The sequence below is a fragment of the Pholcus phalangioides genome, unplaced genomic scaffold (assembly GCF_987345545.1).
Source record: "Pholcus phalangioides strain wild (caught in Gottingen) unplaced genomic scaffold, Ppha-v1.0 ptg000014l_1, whole genome shotgun sequence".
NCBI classification, from domain to species: domain Eukaryota; kingdom Metazoa; phylum Arthropoda; class Arachnida; order Araneae; family Pholcidae; genus Pholcus; species Pholcus phalangioides.
Genome location: NW_028301607.1, coordinates 2,853,939 through 2,877,271, shown reverse-complemented (window position 1 = coordinate 2,877,271; position 23,333 = coordinate 2,853,939). Strand labels below are relative to the sequence as shown.

Here is a 23,333-nt window from a genome sequence, read left to right as displayed (position 1 = left end):
AGTTTTTGAGCTATATGGTCACGGCCCCAAACGATTCGCAAGGGGACTTCCGAAAGAGATCGAACGAACCCACTTATACAGCCAAGGGGTCCTGAGCTATGGGTTTCATGTCCCCGACAAGGTGAGACTGACAAGGCTCAAGCCCTAGGGCAAGGGACAATTACCATCATTTCTTTGTTTTTTAACGCCATAAATTCACTATAGAAATGCCCGGGAAAAGTCTGGCGTGGGAGCTCGCCGTATATCCCAGCCTACGGGCCCTGCTCTAGGATGTGGGGGCGATGACGAGTCCCGACCCAAACCCGATTCCCACTGTCTTACGAGATGGGTCGTCCAAATTCACTTACAGCCAAGGATTCCTGAGTTTTGATGCCGACCCAAAAGTGGTTCACAGCGACTTCCGAGATGTTTTGTCCCAAATTCACCAACAGCCAGGGACTTTTGAGCTGTCTCTACGGGTCCCACCTCTTCTAATTCGCAGAAGCTTCCGAGAAGGTTGGTACGTATCTACTTATATACGGCCATGGGGTTTTGAGCTACAGGGTACGATACGACCCAAACTTTATTCGCAGGGTATTTATTCCTAGGGAAGTCGTACGAATACACTTAGTCCTGTTTTAAATACATTCATTGTGTTTCCACTGGTTTCCATTTAATTCAAAGAACGAATAGTTCCATGGGTCGCAAACAGGGCCGCAACTGGGGGGGGGGGGGTGTGAGCAGACGGGTCTCGTGCCCCGGGCGCTGGACACGAGGGGACGCAAATTTCATTCTGAAACACCTCCTTCAACATTACAAAGGGCCGTCAAAATGCGCGCTTGCCCCTGGTGACCAAGCGTCTAGTTGCGGCGCTGGTTGCAAAGCTGATTTTGTTGTTGATTTCAGGTCGCGGCTGAAAAAGAGTTAAGATCCCCTGACCTATAGTTAATAATTAATAATAATTATTATTATAAAAGTAAAAATCACACATACGTTTGATAATAAGAACAAAGAAAGCTCTTTGCTCTAAACGAGGGAAACAGGATTCAATCGGGAAATTCTGGTACAGGGTTTGATCGGAAACATCATCAAAGCCAAAAATGTTGAACTGTCTTTGGAAGGTCATCTTTGAAATAAAAAATCGCAGATAAAAATTAGTGATCAGTTCGATGTATAAACGGCTGGGCATCAATAATATATAACAATAACAAAAAAAATATTGCAATAATAGTTTCCTCTGCAGTTTGAAATCATGGTCTAGCACATAGTTTCCCAAACTTTTTGTTCCAGCGCCCCTTTCATCAGCAATTTTTATTCCTCTCATCGTCCCCGAACTCAAGTGAACCCATAGGATTCCATGTTAAGTCCATAGCTTCTATCGCCCCCCTGGACCAGTCCATCGCCCACCAGGGGGCGACATTGCCCACTTTGGGAAACACTAGTCTAGCACATAGTTTCCCAAACTTTTTGTTCCAGCGCCCCCTTCATCAGCAATTTTTATTCCTCTCATCGCCCCCGAACTCAAGTGAACCCATAGGATTCCATGTTAAGTCCATAGCTTCTATCGCCCCCCTGGACCAGTCCATCGCCCACCAGGGGGCGACATTGCCCACTTTGGGAAACACTAGTCTAGCACATAGTTCCCAAACTTTTTGTTCTATCGCCCCCTTCTTCAGAAATTTTTCGTTCTCATCGCACCCCTAACTCAAACGAAAAATTGGGTCCCGCGTTATACACGTAGCTTCTATCTCCCCCCCCCCCCGGACCATTTCATCGCCCACCAACGGGCGATATTTCCCACTTTGGGAAACACTGGTCTAGCACATGCGAGTACACCGCATTTATTTTAAAATTTCATACGTGCCACTTATAGAAATTGAAACCACGGCCACATAAACTCGTATATGTTATCAAATCAAACGTGTACGTACATAATACAGTACGAATTGTAATTTTTAGACAATTTGTGCGCCGGTAAAGATGAACAAATGGTAGAAATAATTCACTGATTTTCTGCCAGAGCTCAGGAAGAAGTTAAAACCGATACAGAGACGATATGAAGCGGTCGAAATGTTTGCGGACTGGCTAGAAATTCTCACGGACCATGTGTCCAAAATTGGCACTTGTCCAAAAATAACAACTCGTACTGTATTATGTATGTACACGTTTGATTTCACAGCATACAGGGTTCAAGTGACTGTCACTCGTAATGTTTGCGGACAAGCTAGAAATTCTGACGGACCATGGAAACACTTGCCTAAAAAAAATAACAATTCCTACTGTACTATGTATGTATATGTTTGATTTGACAGCATTTTACACGAGCGACTCGTATATGACGAAAGACGTCACTCTCCCTTGTTAATACGACAGATACATGGAACTGAGGAGATATCGATGTTCCACGAAAGGAAAATTCATCTGTGCCCTCACGGGGACTCGAACCCCGGTCTCCCGTTTGCCGGACGAGTCCTCTACCAACTAAGCTATGAAGACAGATAGACTTTCCTCTCCTTGGAGAGTATGCATATGCTGAATGGCTCCGTACAATTTGACGGTGGCCTCCGGTGGAATTTCCAAGGAGAGAAAATTCTACCTGTCGTCATAGCTTAGTTTATAGAGTACGCATCCGACAAACGAGAGACCGGGATTCGAGTCACCGTGAGGGCAGAGATGAAATTTCCTGTCCTGGAACATCGATATCTCCTCACTTGGCAAGTTTCCTGTATCTGTCGTAATCCCGTATATGCTGTCAAATCAAACATGCACATACATAATACAGTGCGAATTGTTTCCATGGTCCGCGAGAATTTCCAGCCAGTCCGCAAACATTTCGACCACTTCATATTGCCTCTGTATCGGTTTTTACATCTGTCTGAGCTGGCAGAAAACCAGTGAATTATTTCTACCATTTGTTCATCTTTACCGGAACACAAATTATTTCATCTATTCCCGATATTTATTTCTGGCTTTCCGCAAAATACAAATTTCTCGCATTTATTTATCTTTTGTCAGTCCCGCGAATCATTTCTCTAACTTTGCCGTACTTTAACGAGTATAAGAAACCCGTTTCCGCCAAAAATCAAGTCCGAAAAATGGTAGAGGTTTCTTATACATGGATAAAATTATAGATATATTTTTCCAAATTTTAAGCAAAAAAAAAAAATAATAAATCGGGAGAGTTAATTATATGCGTTAAAAGACGGTATTTTTCCTGTTTATATTTTTCCAGTCGGCAAATTATTTCTCACATTCATTTATTTTTTGCTGGTCCCCTCAAATTACATCTCCAAAAAATTTATTTTTGGCCGTCCGCAATTTATTTCTCCCATTGATTTATTTTTTTTTTTTTTGCGGGTCCGCAAATTATTTTTACTGTTTGTTTGCATTTTGCTGGTCCTCAAAATATTTGTCCGTTTTTCTATAAGTCGGCAAATTATTTCTAATATTTATTTTTTTTATTTTTTTGCTGGTCCGCAAATTATTTTTTCCCATTAATTCATTTTTTTACTGGTTCGCAATTTATTTCTCCCATTGATTTATTTTCTCCGGGCTTCAAATTATTTCCTCTATTTAGGTAATTATTTTTTTGCCGGTCCGTAAATGATTACTTACTTCTCTTTATTTATTATTTCTCCTGTTTGTTTAATTTTTGTCGATCTTAAAATTATTTCTTCCATCTATTTATTTTTTGCTTGCGCACGTAAATTATTTCTCCTATTTAGTTATAATTTTTCTTTATTTTTTGCCGGTCCGCAAAATCGTTCATTTGATTCCACCGATCCGCGTGCATCAAAAGGTTGAAAAAACACTGCTCTGGACAAGGTCTTTGTTTCATTCCTTTGAAATCGCGCTTTGCCGCTATGGCTCAGTGGGCGTGGGTGTCGGAGCTACCACGTGACGTCACTGCTCATGCACTTTTTTTTTTTTTGTTAGCGGACGGCAGCAGCACACGAAATGTACTTTTTTTTTTACATTTCAGTTGCTTATTTACTGTATTAAGTGAGGGATCTCCCGTTCATGTTGTGTTCACAGGTGTGCGCGTGTGGTATTTTTACCGTAATAATGTCTTTTGATAGCAGCATTCAAAATGATTCTATAATATTAATTATGCAAATACAAATACAACGCCACAACAGGCAAAATGCCCAACGAGGTCACTGATAAAAAGATGCCCATAAAAATATGGATGTCATATATTTCAAAAATACAGCAACCCAATTAAAAATGCAATTAACACAAATTATAAACAATATATACACATGATAAAATATTATACAATGCCCATAAAGAATACTTATGGTTGTCTTATTCTAAGAATGGACAGAGCTTCTCGATTTACCCCAACATGTTTATCGTATTTCTTTTTAAACGTGTCAATTGTGTTACAATTTACTACCTCCGATGGTAAGCTATTCCATTTATTGACAACCCTATTAGAGAAAAATTCCCTGCGACACCATTACCTTGCATTGTCCCTCACCAATCGATACTGGTGTCCCCTTGTAAAAGCAGTTGATTGGCGGTGTACTAAAAGTTCATGGTCCATCCTATCCATCCCATTGAAAATTTTGAACACTTCGATCATATCTCCTCGACACCTGCGTTCATCCAATGTAAACATATTCAAAAAATGAAGTCTCTCTTCATAACTCAAGCCCGTGTGCCAATAAGGACACGCGTAGCTCTTCTCTGCACCCCTTCAACCAAGTCCATGTCCCTCTGTAGGTATGGTCTCCAAAACCTTACAGCATACTCCAGTCCAGGACGAACTAAGCCTCGAAAAAGCGGAAGAATGACTTTAGGGGAACGCGAAGAGACCTTTTTGAAAATGAGACCAAGCATTCTAATCGCTTTTTTGACCATCGCTGAACAATGTTCAGAAAACCTAAGTCGCTCGTCAATGAGAATTTCCAAATCGGTGACCCTAGTTGCATCCGGGATAGTGACACCATTCAACTCGTAAGAGAACCGTGGGTTGTTTGAACCAAAATGAGCGACCATGCACTTATCAACGCTAAACGTCATGCTCCATTCATTTGCCCATGCTGCAATCCTGTTTAAGTGTTGGTCTGGAGCAACTCCCTATCGCTTTCATTCCCGATTACCCCCATTAGCTTCACATCATCTGCGAATTGGCTAGTAATCCCATCGATACCCTGATCGAGTTTGTCGATAAAAAGTGATGATAATAACTTCAAACATTTTATATCAGGATTTCCTTTTTTTGACATGTTTCCCATGTTTTTACGTTGCAGTTGTATTGGTAATAACGAAATCCCAGACTTCTAAAAGCTGCAGCTAATTCAAATGAAAAGATAATCAAAAATTGTTAGAAAGTTCAGAAGATAATTGAAACTATGTCTCGAGTGTTGGCTTTCGATCAACCCAATTTAAATTAAATAGCGTGTGTGATTCAACTGAAATAGATCCAAAAATAGTCTTAAGTGAAAGTTACCGTAAAAGCAAATACCGAAATTTCTTTCTTTTGAAAGTGTTTAAAATGTTGAAAAATGCTAACCAATAAATATACATATAACTAATCGCAATAATCGAAAAGATAATTTTGGAAATAATTCAGTGAAATGGGCAGTACAGCGATTGCGAATTATCCTAATTGGCAGGGGCGTAACTCAGCTCTGATTTGAACAACGGCGCCAGCTGGTGCCGTATCCAGAGCGTCGTGAAACGGCCCTTATTATTATTAACCCTGGATTTAAACCAGAGAGATTAAAGTCTTAAATATATACACAAAACCACGCTCACATTATTGAATGCGTTGTATCCGGTGACTCTCAGATATACAGGAGCATCCATCAAATCTTCTCCTTCAGTGATGACTTCGGTATAGTCCTGAGGGGGGGAAAAAATGATTCAAAATTATTGATACTGAAAAAGAGTGAAACTGGATCATCCCGACAAACAATCAATAGAAGTATTTATTTTGTTCTTGACTTGGTTGGTGCGTGATCTTGGCTTCCCGTGATTTCCCAAGGGAGAAATCTCCGTCCTTTAAGCAAGGAACATTTGAAAGTTTTCTATTCACTTTAGGCACTCAATTTTTGTATCTCTCTCTAGCATAGCTGCCAAGTCTCCCGGATTTTCCGAGAGGCTTCCGAATTTTTACTCTATCTCCTGGACTCCCGAAAAATTCTTATATCTCCCGAATTTTGCCCCGTGATTGTAAGAAATCCCTACTTTGGGGGAGGGGGGGAATTATTCCCCAAGAATTTACCCGAAAGGAAAAAAAACTGCTTCGTAAACGTTGTGTTGCCATTTCGTCAAATCACAAAAAAAAATATTTCATTTTTAGGGAGAAAACACAAAATTAGCCAATCAGCAAACGCGCCAATCCGACACGTTGATTTTTAATAAATAAGTGACAAAAATATCAGTATTTATATTCATAAATGGAAGTTAATATGCTATAAAAATGGTCTTCTGTAGTCATCCATGATTTCAGTAAAGATTGCAAGTGAGCTTCGCTAAAGGAAACGCGACATGTCCATTCCAAAAAAAAAAAAAACGGGACAGCCAGAAATACGGGTCATATAATCACACGAAAGGCAACACAAGTACAATTCGGAATTTCCCATGTGCACAGCGGTGATTTTGCTGCAAGGCATTGAAAATATTATAGGTCAAAGTGAAATGAAATTTGAGAAAAAATTAAATCAAATAAAAATCAACTTCTTAAAATATTTTTGTTTATCATCGTATTAAAATTGAAAAAAAAAAAATTAACACCAAAGTACAGGGTGTCCCATAAATATGTTGGATCATTTTTGTCGCAAGACGGTCATTTTCTGAACACGAGGGCTAATTAGACCGGGACCTACAATTTATTGCCGATTCCAAACGGCAGGCTTGTTTTTTATACTCATCGAGAGGTTGGTGCGTTAGCCCCTCGATGGGGGGGGGGGGGCCCATCATATATAGGGGTAATTTTAATGCGGTTTGCTAAATTTTCCTGTTACTGGAGCTTACATACGGTTTTCATTGCAACGTTGACATTTGGTGAATGAAGCACTATTGTTGAAGAACCTGTTTTGTGTGCCTCAGCCATGAATCTCCGGCTGAAGTACTGCGAACGTTTCGGACATAGAAGTGACTGAGGAAAGGTTCGTTCCCAATCACCAATCATTTGATTAGCGCCCTCTTTCGACAAAAAAATTTAAGTACCTTTTCCCCTATACCAAAAATGAAAAATCCCTCTTTTTGAGAATAACTTTTTTGCAGAAACGACATTTAAATATACGAAATCCTTCAATTTCTTATGAATTTTAAAACTTTTTACGAATTCATGAGTGACCCCATGTTTTTCGTTACATTAAGTATGAAACACTTTTATATGCTAATGCACAATTAAAAGTACATATTGAAAATCAAATTCAACTATACACATACTTGAGTGAAGAAGACTGTCACAACGAGAAGATAAAATATATTTCCCTGGTACAAGGCAAATCTTTTTGCGGTTTCAAACACAGAGCATGGTATTCCCCTGTATTTTGTCTAAAGATAATCGAAAAATATATATATATACATACATATTAGTTAATAATAAATTTCATGAAGCAAATTATATGCAGCTTATAAAAAAATTACTCTATGTGACACAAGCAAAGAATGATTTACACAGCAGTGGTTATCATGAGTGCCCTCAGAGGAGCAACATGTGCGGTCGCAGCGGGCCCCGCGTTTCAGGGGCACTTACGGTAACAATAATTTCTTTGAAATTCTAAATTTTGAATTTTCATTAATTCTTGAATAATTTCCTTCATAAATTCTGACTTTATGAAATCTATCCATGAATTCTGGAATTCATTCTCTGGAATCATTCTCATCTAGAAAGAAATAATTCTTGAATTATTTCTTTCCCAAATTCTGAATTTTCATCAATTCTGAAATTCTGTATTTTCATCAATTCTGAAATTCTAAATTTTCATCAATTCTGAAATTCTAAATTTTCATCAATTCTGAAATTCTAAATTTTCATCAATTCTGAAATTCTGTATTTTCATCAATTCTGAAATTCTAAATTTTCATCAATTCTGAAATTCTGTATTTTCATCAATTCGGAAATTCTGAATTTTCATCAATTCTGAAATTCTGTATTTTCATCAATTCTGTGTGTGAATTCTGGAATTCTGAATTTTCATCAATTCTGAAATTCTAAATTTTCATCAATTCTGAAATTCTGTATTTTCATCAATTCGGAAATTCTGAATTTTCATCAATTCTGAAATTCTAAATTTTCATCAATTCTGAAATTCTGTATTTTCATCAATTCTGAAATTCTGTATTTTCATCAATTCTGTGTGTGAATTCTGGAATTCTGAATTTGGATCAATTCTGAATTTCCATCAGTTTTGGAGATTATTTTTGTATTTATTCTGAATTTTCATCAATATTCTACAAGAATATTTTTCCAATTTTTTTCTTAATTTCCATAAAATAATTGTGGAATTATTTCTTTCGTAAATTCTGAATTTTCTTCAATACTGGAATTATGAATTGCCATCAGGAATCATTTCTTCTATTTATTCTGAATTTTCATTGGTACTGGAATTACCCCCGTCAATTATTTTTCACAATTAGAATTCATTGATTCTGAATTTTTATTAGTCCTCTCCAGCCAGGGATAATCCGGGCATGATCCTGGGCTCTGAAGGTCTCGTGTCCATAGGGAGCCCACGTGTGTTCGGGCCGGGTATCATGGTTTTCGAGAGTACATATAGGCTAGATTTCTGATTCTGTGCTTTGAAGTACAGTGAAACCTCCCAACAACACGGCCACTAACGGCACCGAGAAAATATGGCCGTTATTGGGAGGTTGTTAGGTTAAGTCAGTGTTATTGAAAGGAAAAAAAAATTGATTTCATGTGAAATTTTCACAATGAGTACTCAATAGAAGCTGTTTTATTGCACACCTGATTGCCACAGCTGTTTTATTGCCACACCTGATTGCCACAGCTGTTTTATTGCCACACCTGATTGCCACAGCTGTTTTATTGCCACACCTGATTGCCACAGCTGTTTTATTGCCACACCTGATTGCCACAGCTGTTTTATTGCCACACCTGATTGCCACAGCTGTTTTATTGCCACACTTTGCATTGAAAATGCATTAATGTAGCTTGTATCTTGCTCACTCGTTAGCAGCTACTCGCACTTGTGAAACGCTGAGGCCTTACATTGCATTTTGTTAATCACTGACGTGCATTTTGAAAATCACTGACATAGCAGGGGTGGCTCTAGGGCTTCGAAGTCTTTGCGGCCGCGCGGGCTCCGCTATAAGAAAGGCGCTAAATCGGAAAAATAATCGCGAGAGAAAATTATAAAGAAATGTTTTGTCATGAAATTCAAGCTATGAATTTGATGCATTCTATCTAGCTCTCCGGGAGTTTCCGGGTCAATTTTTACTGATGCGGCTTATACGCCGAAGGGGGCGTCGAAACGATGTCTCGAGCAGCTCCTATGACATTGGAAAGAATCCTAACTTATTTTCATGTTCGTAGAGTTCCAAGCAGAAAAACTCCTTCAGAGAAAATATTGAGGAACCATTTTTCTTCTGACATATCAGGGGTGGCCAACAGCTGGCCCGTGAAGTGATTTTGTGCGGCCAGCGACAAGGTAAAATCAAATTTGTGATCATTATTTGAACTATCGGGGGTTCCAACAGCGGATTTCCCGATTAACAAACCGCTTACGAACTTCTTATTTCTAGTGGTGACGAAATTAATTTATAAAACAACTAATTAATTCAACTAATAATGGGGGAGCGGCTTATACACCGAAATTGCATATTACTGATGCGGCCCGCGGCGCTATAGCTGACCGTTATGTTGGCCCGCGAACAGAAAGAAGTTTTCCACCCCCTGATATACATCATTCTTATTTTATTTTCACGGCCAAAAGTGGCCATTATTCATAAACCCTTGTTCGGTGAAGAACCTTAATGTTAATTCAATGAGATGCGTTCCGTCCCAAGAAAGTGTGGCCGTTGTTCAGAGGTTACCGGTGTTTTCGGAGCTGACCGTATAAAGGGAGGTTTTACTTCTAGTTCTTTTTTTTTAGACTTTTCTAGGGATCCGCGCATAAACGTTTTAGGGCAAGGGAGCCGCGGGTGGCAAAGTTTTAACGCGGGACCACTGCAATACAGTTTTACACACACACTTGTTGAAATATTTCACCTAACACCGGCTAGAATTAGTAATGAAAATAAAACTTACGTAGCCCATGAAATAGAAGTCGCCGGTCAAGCCCAATATTTGCTGCGGGCTATTAATAAATGTAAGCAAATGTCCATCGTCCCTGACGAACATGCTTTTTCTTATAGCCTTGATGGTACACCTATAGTCGGTTTCAACATTATACGATACACCTGCGAAAGAGTTAGGAAATGTTGCCATTCGAGGGTTTACAAAGAAAGCTCAATAAGAGATATGAATGTCACTAGATGCAGTTTAGTCCCATTGGCGTATTTTCGATTTCGGTATTTTTTCGGAAAAGTACAGTCAAATCCTGCTCACCATTTTGAAAATCGTAGACTTTGGATGACCGTTGCTTTCTGGACCAGGTGTCGACACGGGCCATTGAAGTTCTGTTGTCGAAATACACCTGTAAATAGGGATTTATGTGTAAGAACATGTTTTAATTTGATGAAAATATCATTCATTTGTTTCATAATTTCATGGATAACAAGCTTACTCGTACATTAATACCACTATTGATACCCTCGCTACAGTCGGAGGCATACGCGGAGAGGGGCACATGGTGCCCGTGCCCCCTCCCCGCAAGCCGACCTAAAAATTAGGGGAAAAATTATTATTTCGGTGAAAAATGAAAGAAAATACCCTTTTTATGTACTATACCAACCAATTTCCGTTAATTTAAATGCTTTTTTTGGAACTCAAAATTTCTCTCTTCCCATTTATTCTGAAAATATTTCTTTCATTCATTCTGAAACTATTTCTTCCATTTAGTCTGAATTTTCATGATTTTAATTTTCTGAATTTTCGATTCCTCTCTCTCACAGAAGAAAACAACCTTCGCTAAGGGGCGTCGATACAATTTTCGCACCTGCCCCCACATCTGGTAAGGGCGTCCCTGGTTAGGGCCTCTCATATAGACACGACACACACAACAAGCTCCTACATGTAGCAGCAATTCAATAGAAATTCCCAGAGGAATGTTCATAGTCGCATGTGCTATTAAGTAGCAGAAGTAGTGTCAGAAACGCTGCTCTAGCGTGTTTGGATTTTGGCTACAGACAGCCCTCCCCAAAAGGAGACGCGGAACGGATCCAAAATCCGTTCAATTGCTGATTCAAATAGTTCGGAAAATGCAAAGCTCACTGTTCAAATTTGAATTGTTTCTCTTCAGAGTCATCTATCGATGAAAATTTTAATTAAACTCAGGAACAGATAGTGACAGAAATTTTACAAGTGCTTGTCTGAGGAAACATGAAACTGTTTCTTTTACCGATCAATTTTCCATACATTTGGTTTCGAAATTAGGGTGACGATTTCAGGACAATCTGTGCTATACTTTAAAATGTTCTAAACGAACTTTTTATTTTGTTAATTTATTTCTAATTTTTAACGCCGTTTCGAAAATATCTTTTCAATGTATTATTGTTTCTGCTCATTTCCAGTCACAGAAATGGGGAGTAAAATCTGGAGTTTAATCAAATCCCGAGCGGTTCCACATCTCCATGAATGCCATCATTTTCATCGTTCGTCTACACTGCTCAAAGTAATTTGGGGATGATACGAATGCGGTGATAATTAACTCAGGAATGCAAATTTATCACTTTGTCAAACTTTAGAATACGCAGATTTTTTGTTGTTGAGAAGTCAAAATCGCGTGTGAATCGTAACCGGAAGAAACGATCGAATGTTTATTGATTGCTTCAACAAATGATTGCGTTGTCTCAACAGTGTGATTTAGCCGAACTGGAAGCCTGGGAGGGGGAGCTATCGATCATCCAGAAACAGGTCAAAGATAATCCGTTGTAGTGGAAGCCATAGGAGTTTCTCAAAGTGTAATTTCCCGTCTGTGGAATCGATATTTGAAAACTGGAGATGTAAGCCAGAGATTAAGGGCAAGGTTGGCCTTCAACGTCACAAAATGAAGATTGGCATTTGTGACTGACGGCCAGGAGAAACCGCAGAATGGATGGCAGGATGGCACTCACATTTATAGTAATCATGATACCCTATTAGTAATTGGCGAATTTGAGATGAATACGAAGAAAAATTCCGAATATATCTATATGCATGACGAATATAGTCGGACCCCGTTATAATGATACAACGATACATATACGAATTATCATATGGTACGATTTATCATTTTTACCAACGACATGATAAACCGTTAAATTGGGTTCTCCAATAATGGGTTATTATTGACTTTTTTTTTTTAATATGAACTTATGCATTTTGGAAAATCACCGGTGAACGTGATTAATTTAGGGAAAAATTTATCGAAATCGGCGATTATATATATGCAATGACCGGTTATTATGCATAATGTATAACAACCCGATTTATCACCCTTTGAGACGGCGATTTGCCGCATATTTACGGTATTCCGTGAAATTTCTCGCACTTACCCTCTCATAAGATATTGCATCAGGTTCTGACTCTTTGAGCATGTCATGGACCTGCACGGAATATTTGAATGCATCTGGCAATTTCGGCATAATCTTGTCTCCTTTTCTACCGAAGCATCCCACTCCATAGGGTGGCTAGATTTAAAAAAAAAAAAAAATTAATGTGGGTAATTATGTCGAAATTATCACAGTAGCATCTCGTCATATCATAAACCAGTAAAACGAAAAATTCAGTTGCAATAAAAAAAAACTATCTTTTTCATTACCATAAATTTCATACAGTGCTTTATAAATTTCGTTATAACGAAGCAATTTTTCCTCCAAAATTTCATTAATGGTCATGAATCTCATTAAATTTTAAAAAAGCAATAAAAAGTCTTTTTTTCCTAATTTTCGACCGAGCCCATTGAAACTATGCTACAAATTGTTATCATGACTATAAAAAAAACTTTGCACTGACCGTATGAATGACCACATGAGTGACCAAGCGCATGACCGTATGAGTCACCAAGTAAGTGGCGATGAGTGGCTAAGTGCATGGCCGTATGAGTGACTAAGTGAGTTGAACATTAAGCCCAGGATATTTCACACCTGATAATTCACTCCTTATATAAAAGCAGTGGATCCAGCTCATAACGTTTTTCAAAAAAACGTCGTAAAAAACGCTGTAAGCGGGAAAACGCTTTAAACGGGAAATCTTAATGAAAGTTGTGTGTGTGCTTAGAGTTGGGATCATGAAAATAAGTCGTACTAAGTGGGAAAATGTCCTAAAAGGGAACGTTATAAATTGGATCGACCATATTATGTGAGTTATGCCACTCACTTGGTCATTCACTCAACCATATAGTCACTCACACTTTCATACTCATGTGGTCACTCACTTGGTCATTCACTCAACCATATAGTCACTCACACTTTCATACTCATGTGGTCACTCACTTGGTCATTCACTCAACCATATAGTCACTCACACTTTCATACTCATGTGGTCACTCACTTGGTCATTCACTCAACCATATAGTCACTCACACTTTCATACTCATGTGGTCATTCACTCAACCATATAGTCACTCACACTGTCATACTCATGTGGTCACTCATTCAACCATATAGTCACTCACACTTTCATACTCATGTGGTCACTCACTCAACCATATAGTCACTCACACTTTCATACTCATGTGGTCACTCACTCAACCATATAGTCACTCACACTTTCATACTCATGTGGTCACTCACTCAACCATATAGTCACTCACACTTTCATACTCATGTGGTCACTCACTTGGTCATTCACTCAACCATATAGTCACTCACACTTCCATACTCATGTGGTCATTCACTCAACCATATAGTCACTCACACTGTCATACTCATGTGGTCACTCACTCAACCATATAGTCACTCACACTTTCATACTCATGTGGTCACTCACTCAACCATATAGTCACTCACACTTTCATACTCATGTGGTCACTCCCTTGGTCATTCACTCAACCATATAGTCACTCACACTTCCATACTCATGTGGTCATTCACTCAACCATATAGTCACTCACACTGTCATACTCATGTGGTCACTCACTCAACCATATAGTCACTCACACTTTCATACTCATGTGGTCACTCACTCAACCATATAGTCACTCACACTTTCATACTCATGTGGTCACTCACTCAACCATATAGTCACTCACACTTTCATACTCATGTGGTCACTCACTCAACCATATAGTCACTCACACTTTCATACTCATGTGGTCACTCACTTGGTCATTCACTCAACCATATAGTCACTCACACTGTCATACTCATGTGGTCATTCACTCAACCATATAGTCACTCACACTGTCATACTCATGTGGTCACTCACTCAACCATATAGTCACTCACACTTTCATACTCATGTGGTCACTCACTCAACCATATAGTCACTCACACTTTCATACTCATGTGGTCACTCACTCAACCATATAGTCACTCACACTTTCATACTCATGTGGTCACTCGCTCTAGGTCACTCTTTTGGCCGCTCACGGCCATGGTTCCTTGCTTTAAAGGGCACCCCTTTTGATCATTTACACGTTTACACATACGGTAGGTCATTCACATGCTCTAGGTCACTGACTGACCTGGCCCCTTGTTGTCCGGACAGAGGGATTCATTGAGGGTTATACAAATATTTCCTTCTCTTCCCATTTCGATAATTTCCTTGACCACTCATTCCCCAAATGGCCGCCTCTGAATTCATCGCCTGGATAATAGTCCACTAAGCCCCCCCCCCCCACTCCCGAAAATATGCCACTGGTACCACGTATAAACTATGTAGGAGGTATTGGTCTTAGGTCATGATACCAGAAACCAAAAATAAGATTTTATTAAGAAACCTATATTTTGGTTCCATACCAAGTAATTTTTCGGGAACGAAAACTAAAGGCTGAGAAAGAATTCGGGCTCTCACTTGAACAGGACCCGAAGCAACCAGAACCCCCTTCGCACTCCCCCCTAGTTTCTGCCCTGACTCACTTTAAAATGGATATTTTGGGTGTTAACAAAGTTTACAGTATATATGATGGAGATTTTAGAGATTGAGATTACAAAATTCAACTCTAAGGCTGGGATTACACTATAAAAGTTTCATGAAAGTTCATTGATAAAACTTGAAAAATGCAGCCAATAAGGGCATCGGTTGCATTTGCTCGAATGTAACCTATGAGCTTTATTGGTTGGATTTTTTGAGTTTTATAAAAGGGATTTTATCAAACTTTTATAGTGTAATACTGGCCTAAAAGGAAAGAAAATGACAGCTCATCGAAATAAGGGGCTGCAATATGCGGACAAAGTTACCTTGCATAATGAAGGACGGTGAGATAACTTTGGGACAAAGAAGACGGGATCTTTAGAAGCGGGACGTATGGTCAAACGTATTTGGTTGGGCAAACAATGGTGTGCAAGCTTTGGAAAGGGGAAAAAAAATCAGGTTTACACCTCACACAGAGTCTAGGGTAGAACTTTTTCAACCTCCCACCAGGTGTCGTCTTCTGGAGCGGCACATAAGGCTTTACACCTGGGGGCAGATGAGCTCAAGCCCCGCTGTTGGTCCTTTCAAATCACAAACCCATCACAAAAACGAGAAATATAATTAAATTTAATAAATGTGTTAAATAAATGGGGTGCATATAATTAAGAGAGACCCACCTGTAAATCTCTCCAGTCATCAATTACTGATTTGAAGTATGAGAAATCGATGACTTGATTCTCATCCTCGAATAAATGTCCCATTGTTGTACGAGCAGATACTCCGTTCACTTCGATACGAATCGGAACCCTTAAATTGAGTAGTTTGTAGGGTGTCGTCCAATCCTGAGCTGCAGAAAAAAAGCAAAACAATTGTTTCAAAAATGATATTCATCCATGTTCCTGCAATTCTAACATTACTATAAAGGGTTCATGAAGAGGATTTCACAAATTAATTTTTGGCTGGAAGAACTTGCGGAATCTTTACGCAAAGTAATTCCAACAACACGAAACATGACACTATATACGGCATATGTGATCAACCCGTGGCCCTCGAAGTTAAATGAAAGGGATAGCGACCTCAAACCTGATTTTGTGAAATGAACTATAAGCGGAACATTTACGGATTAGTTTTGGAGATGCTGATGTACCCCCAAGTATTACCTGGTGACCCACGGCACAGTTCCAGAGCAATTAAGCAGCCCGTGGTTGAGTTCCACATCACTGAAATAGCCCGCGGCGCATTCACAGATCGCTTAAGGGACGCGTGCCACAGTTCCAGATCACTTAAGGGACGCGTGGCACAGTTCCAGAGCACTTAAGCAGCCCGTGGTAGAGTTACACATCGCTCCAAATAGCCCGCAGCGCATTTATACGTAGATCACTTAAGGACGTTTGGAAGAGTTCCAGAGCACTTCAGCAGCCCGCGGTGTAATTCCGAACCATTCAAGTTACCAGCGGCACAGTTCTACATCACTCAAGTTACCCACAGCCGGTGCCGTCTTAAGGCATGGGGCCCGGGAGCCTCAAGAGAAAAAAAGAGATTTGGTTGAAATCTTCAAGAATATGCCTGGTAGGGTCTCAGAAATATCACTCGGCCCGGGAGCCCATGATGCTCTTAAGACGGCCCTGCCCACACTGCACAGTTCTAGTTCACTCAAGTGGCCCACAATACATTCTAAAATCACTTAAGTGACCCGTGACATACTCACAGTTCCCTTGAGGGATATACGGCACAGTTCCAGAGTACTTAAGCAACCCCCGACACATTTCCAAGTCACTGAAGTGACCCGTGGCATATTTATAGATCGCGTAAGTGAGTGTCCCCATCATCCACAGATGATGAGCATAGCAGCCTGCTGTCATCGTCTTGTTGATGATTTAAAATATTTTCTTTAGGTACTCTTTTAAATGACGCATAGGTGGCGGACGCATATACAGGGTGTAACGAAACTGACGATCAAAACTGTAAGGGGTGACAGAACTCGACAAATCAAACAACTTCTACAATATACTGTCGGATCGGCAAGCGGCGAGAGGCCGCCTGCGTGGTGGAAAGGAAAAACACAGTAAAGACGAATAACAAAAGATTAAGAATCTTCATTATCGAAAACTGTACATATCAAACGCTCAAAGGAACGCCACCAGCTGCAATACAGGCGTCACGGAGACGGATAGCAGCAGCTGAATGATGGAGTGCTGCGAAAGGCGACGTTTCCTCCACTATAGAGAAAGCGCCCTCTCGCGGCTCGCTGCTTGCTTTCCGACCCCACATCGCATAGTGAAAGGTGTTTGTTTTGGCGAGTTCTATCACCCCTTGCAGTTCTGACCATCAGTTTAGTTACACCCTGTGTGTGTGTATATTCTAGTTTTTCTTTACTATTTTCTCTATTCTCTGATAGATTTGCTTGTAAGTACATGGAACGGGTTTAAATTGTTGAGTAGTGGTAAAGTGTCTGCCTCCCTTCAACCACTATTTTTGTGGTTTCGAAACCAGAATTCTGGGTTTTTAATCACAGTTTTCTTCCCCTGTTGCATTCAGTATGCAAAGTCTATGCGAGTTTTGAATATCATCTGTATTTTCACTAAAGGAAACTGAAAAGGGGAAATTTTTTTCAATCTGCCGCAATGAGAGGAGCATTTCTCCGACTATTTCCGCAGAGTAAGGGTAAAATGGACCATGGGCAAGAAAAGATCAAGAAACACTGGTTTAAACTACATAAGAATTTCCTTGAGAGCCTCGGAAAAAAACTTTAAGCTGCCAATTCCCTTAAAAAATCCATATTGAATGCTCAGATAAAATTTGAATCGATAATTTGCACATTTTTGAGTGGAATTACTTACCAGCAAAATAATACTTGAAATCGATTTTGTCATCTGTTCCATCGATGTCTATCTGAAAATAGTCGCAGGTGATTCCTCTTATGATTCTAGTTCCCATGTAATCCTATAATTTAAAAAGAAGAAGAATTATCATGATAGTTTAAAATAAATACAGTCAAACTCGGTTATAACGACATCGAAAATTCCGCGAAATTTTTTCCTTTGTGACCGAGGTGCCGTTACTTCAAGACTTTTAAAATGTAATCAGATGTACAATATCAAAGTCTATACATGAAGTTTTTATTTAACTGTGATTAGGGGGGATAGAGAGAACGAGAAAGGATGTGAATGTGAATTGTATAGAGAACGAGAAAGGATGTGAATGTGAATTGTACAGAGAACGAGAAAGGATGTGAATGTGAATTGTATAGAGAACGAGAAAGGATGTGAATTATACTTAGAACGAGAAAGAATATGAATGTGAATTGTATCGAGAACGACAAAGGATGTGAATTGTATCGAGAACGACAAAGGATGTGAATTGTATCGAGAACGACAAAGGATGTGAATATGAATTGTATCGAGAGAACGACAAAGGATGTGAATGTGAATTGTATCGAGAACGACAAAGGATGTGAATATGAATTGTATCGAGAACGACAAAGGATGTGAATATGAATTGTATCGAGACAACGACAAAGGATGTGAATGTGAATTGTATCGAGAACGGCAAAGGATGTGAATATGAATTGTATCGAGAGAACGACAAAGGATGTGAATGTGAATTGTATAGAGAACGAGAAAGGATGTGAATTATACTTCGAACGAGAAAGAATATGAATGTGAATTGTATCGAGAACGACAAAGGATGTGAATTGTATCGAGAACGACAAAGGATGTGAATTGTATCGAGAACGACAAAGGATGTGAATATGAATTGTATCGAGAACGACAAAGGATGTGAATATGAATTGTATCGAGAACGACAAAGGATGTGAATATGAATTGTATCGAGAGAACGACAAAGGATGTGAATGTGAATTGTATAGAGAACGACAAAGGATGTGAATGTGAATTGTACAGAGAACGAGAAAGGATGTGAATGTGAATTGTATAGAGAACGAGAAAGGATGTGAATTATACTTAGAACGAGAAAGAATATGAATGTGAATTGTATCGAGAACGACAAAGGATGTGAATTGTATCGAGAACGACAAAGGATGTGAATTGTATCGAGAACGACAAAGGATGTGAATATGAATTGTATCGAGAGAACGACAAAGGATGTGAATGTGAATTGTATCGAGAACGACAAAGGATGTGAATATGAATTGTATCGAGAACGACAAAGGATGTGAATATGAATTGTATCGAGACAACGACAAAGGATGTGAATGTGAATTGTATCGAGAACGGCAAAGGATGTGAATATGAATTGTATCGAGAGAACGACAAAGGATGTGAATGTGAATTGTATAGAGAACGAGAAAGGATGTGAATTATACTTCGAACGAGAAAGAATATGAATGTGAATTGTATCGAGAACGACAAAGGATGTGAATTGTATCGAGAACGACAAAGGATGTGAATTGTATCGAGAACGACAAAGGATGTGAATATGAATTGTATCGAGAACGACAAAGGATGTGAATATGAATTGTATCGAGAACGACAAAGGATGTGAATATGAATTGTATCGAGAGAACGACAAAGGATGTGAATGTGAATTGTATCGAGAACGACAAAGGATGTGAATATGAATTGTATCGAGAGAACGACAAAGGATGTGAATGTGAATTGTATTGAGAACGAGGAAGGATATGAATGTGAATTATACTTAGAACGATAAAGGATGTGAATTATACTTAGAACGATAAAGGATGTGAATTATTCTTAGAACGAGAAGGGATATGAAAATGTGAATTATAGTAAGCTTCCCTGACAGAACTGAATGTTTGTATTAAAATGTCTGGAAGAGCAAAATTAGTAGAAAATACGGGAATGTCTCGTATACTGGCCATACGAAAAGTATACTGGACATTACCGTATTTTCTACTAATTTTGTCTACTGGTATACTGGTCATACGACAATATGTGCGTCGGTGCACCTGCCCATGTGTCCCCCCCCTCCCCCATTTATATGTTCTTGATTTGTCATTGTATGTACAAAAAGTGAGGAGGTGTGGGGGTGGAAATTGTGGGAGGGGTCCTGCTGCTGGTTGGCTTGTGGCTGTCTGGCCTGGGTATGGGCGGTTTGCTGGTCTTCGATGGATGTGCTCTCCGAGACCGTCCATCCCTTTCGGAAAGAGCGCAAACCATCCCAAGATGGTCTCTCTGGGCGGTCAGCGGTCATGTCTGTCTGGTCTTCGATGTCGTTGGATTTTTCGTGGGGACAGAGCAGAATTCACGGTTGGTCTGGTGGTGGTCATGCGAAAACAGACGACCATTCCCTCAATGTGCTAAGCTTAAATTCTAAGAATTTCTTTGGGAATAAACGCCATAGAAACGGAACAAATAAGACGAAAAAAATTGTTCGTTATATCTGAGGTCATTGCGTTTCCATCGATGTTATAAGCAATGTTCATTAACATTATTCTCCATGAGAAACAGCCGTAGTCGATAACTATCATCCATTGCCGTAACTAGCCATTACTGTGCAAGAATTTGCATTGAGGACCCCATCTGGCCCATTCTGGGTCCCACTCCCAAGTGGGCCCTGTGCGGGTGCACCTGTAGCACCTGCCTAGTTACGGCACTGATTGACATTATTGCGTTTTCATCGAAATTATTTAAGCAAAGTTCATAAACATTTTTCTCTATTGGAATCAGTCACGGGTCACTAATTATTGCCGCTATAGACAAAGTGTCGTTATAACCGAGTTCGACTGCATGACGTCGGGGTTGGGTTCAGTTTTCGAAGTCTAAGTCGTGTCAACAGAAGCATAACTCGGAAGGATTCGAAGTGAAAAATTATCATTTCTACCACGTACCAACTGATTATTATATAATACAATCTCCCTTCATTTTTAATAAGTGCCAACACTGCCCATATTTTTTCAAATGAAGTAATTTTACTTCTAGTGGACCAGACCAGACCAGAATCAGTTCCCCCCCCCCCTCACGCCAAGCACTATGGGCCGATTGTAGAAATACAGACGGTCCTAGATAGGCCTATGAGGGAGATGAAAGGGGAGACTGCATTTTATGGTTGTCAATTGATGTGTGTATGTGTTTGCATTTTGTGTGAGAAAAATGTAAAAGGATTTTCCATGAGAAACATACAGCTTTTTTGTCTTGAGCGAACCACAAAAGCGCCGATGGACCAATCACAAACGGTTTTCTGTTCACCCATCCATAGAACGGAGGATCGTAGTATTCAACTGATTCGTCGACAGGGGACGCTGTACACGCAGTACCTATCGTGGAAGGAAATGATAACAATAAATTAATTAAACCGCAATATATTAATAACGTAACTGAATAATATAATACTGTTTCAGTTTTCAACCAGGACCATGTGGACCTCTGGGATATTCTGAGGGGGGGCCACGGGTGAAAATCAGATGAAAGGGGGAGCCACGACAAGTGTTTAAGGGAGCCTACAGAAAGCTGTGGAAAAAATGAATAAGCTTTCAAGTGAAATATGTTGGGAGATAACGTTACTATATACTTTAAGAAACCAGAAATGTCCATGGAAACCGGGGGCCCGTCTTAACTCACGTCAGCATGGTCCGGGGGCCTACGCGATAAGATTTGGCGCTTCGAGTGTAAGTATTGTAAGCTGTTACTTCCAGCGCTAAGTATAGTGCTCGAGAACAGTTCTTTGCATGGATACTCATGATTGTGAGACCATGCGCTCCCTCCCCCCGATATTCCCGATCCGGGCCCTTCTGTAATGAATTTATATTGTAAAAAAATAATAAGATTTGTCAAAAGGGCAAACGAGCTGGAGCCTTGCCAACCATACGATTACGGGGGCCCATGGGTGAGACGGCCATGCATAGAACCCCGTACCAGATGGAAGCTCACTGAACTGTATCCCAGGATAGGTGTGGATCCATGGTGATATGTCGGGAGAGACGCTTTATTGCATCTGGAAATGCACAACCTCCCGGCCAAGCGAAAGGTGCTCCGGAGTTCACGATTCCTACAAGGCACTGCTAGTCATCGCCAAAAAATGTTGCCAATTGTATAAGCAAAGTTGCTATATCTATCACTGAAAAATCGCCAGCGGTGGGCGAATGAAGCGTTACTGCAGACCGCCAGGGATTAAAACAGTGGTTCTCAAACTTTCGCGCCGCTCACGGTTCCCTCGGGAAGATAACGTCTACCCGCGGCTCCCTTTTTAGACAAGTCCAAAAAAGACAAGAACCACTTCAAAGCACTAATCAGGCAATCATCAATGTCGACAGAGTGATGTCTCTGAGGAAACACTGGATTTAAATGGAATTTCCGGAGAAACGAACGATTTGACGAATATGTGAGATGAATATATGACTATAACACATCGATTCCTGTCAACTCAATTATTAAGCATGTTAACATAATCATGACCATAATTATGAAAATTATCTTACTCCTTAATTTCGGCTAAAAGATAAAATGAAAATTATAGTAAAAAAGCTTCGTTGAAAAAAACGGGAGTTTTCTTTTTATAAGTGGGCATCGGGATGGCCTGAGTTACGCTTAGATACGGGAATGCCCCCGTAAAATACGGGTCATATAGTCAAAATCGCTGAAGCTATCGGACGCAGGATAGATTGAAGAAAGGTTCGGGTCCTGTTTTCGTGCAGTGCCCCCTGTCAACAAAAATTTCAACTGCTTTTTTTTTTTCCTGTACAGAATAAAAATTCTCCTTCGTGAGAATTGCTTAATCCAATATATGCCAATTCCTTCAATTTTTTTATGAATTTTTTTTAACAATTTATACGGATTTATGGCACACCTTGTATTTCTCTTTTAATACAAATTCTGCCCGTGACTAAATAGATACAGTCGAATCCCGTTAGAACGAACTCCAAGAGACCGGAGAAATACCTTTGTTACATCGAAATTTCGTGATAAAAGAATTCCCCGGTTTTTGCATTGTGCCTATGTATACTAATCTGGGAGGATTAGAAGAGTGTTCGTTAAAACGAGATTTTCGCTATAACGGACGGTATTCGTTAAAACGGGATTCGACTGTATTGTTGGCAGAATATTAAAGTACAGATTTTACACAACAAACCACCGTCTACTGCGGCACTGCTTATGGAAGGATGAAAAACGGCAAGAGTAATTTTAAAGCCCCTGCATCACTTCTAGAATACCTGGTATAAGAAATTGTAATACAGTCGAATCCCGTTTTAACGAATACCGTTATAGCGAAAATCTCGTTTTAACGAACACTTCTC

The 23,333-nt window shown here is 39.7% G+C and overlaps 1 protein-coding gene across 1 annotated transcript in view; it reads right to left on the bottom strand.

The window, feature by feature from the left end:
- The window catches only part of LOC149077930 (uncharacterized), a 55,139-nt gene that overhangs the window by 22,045 nt on the left and 9,761 nt on the right, over nt 1-23,333 (bottom strand). Inside the window, exons 5-13 of the mRNA XM_089241537.1 lie at nt 21,223-21,356; nt 17,962-18,064; nt 15,799-15,968; nt 12,601-12,735; nt 10,514-10,601; nt 10,214-10,365; nt 7,387-7,494; nt 5,746-5,832; nt 973-1,105 (exon numbers count right to left, since the gene is read on the bottom strand). Of these exons, the coding sequence (XP_089097663.1) occupies nt 973-1,105; nt 5,746-5,832; nt 7,387-7,494; nt 10,214-10,365; nt 10,514-10,601; nt 12,601-12,735; nt 15,799-15,968; nt 17,962-18,064; nt 21,223-21,356 (1,110 nt within the window). The remainder of the gene's footprint in view (nt 1-972; nt 1,106-5,745; nt 5,833-7,386; nt 7,495-10,213; nt 10,366-10,513; nt 10,602-12,600; nt 12,736-15,798; nt 15,969-17,961; nt 18,065-21,222; nt 21,357-23,333) is intronic.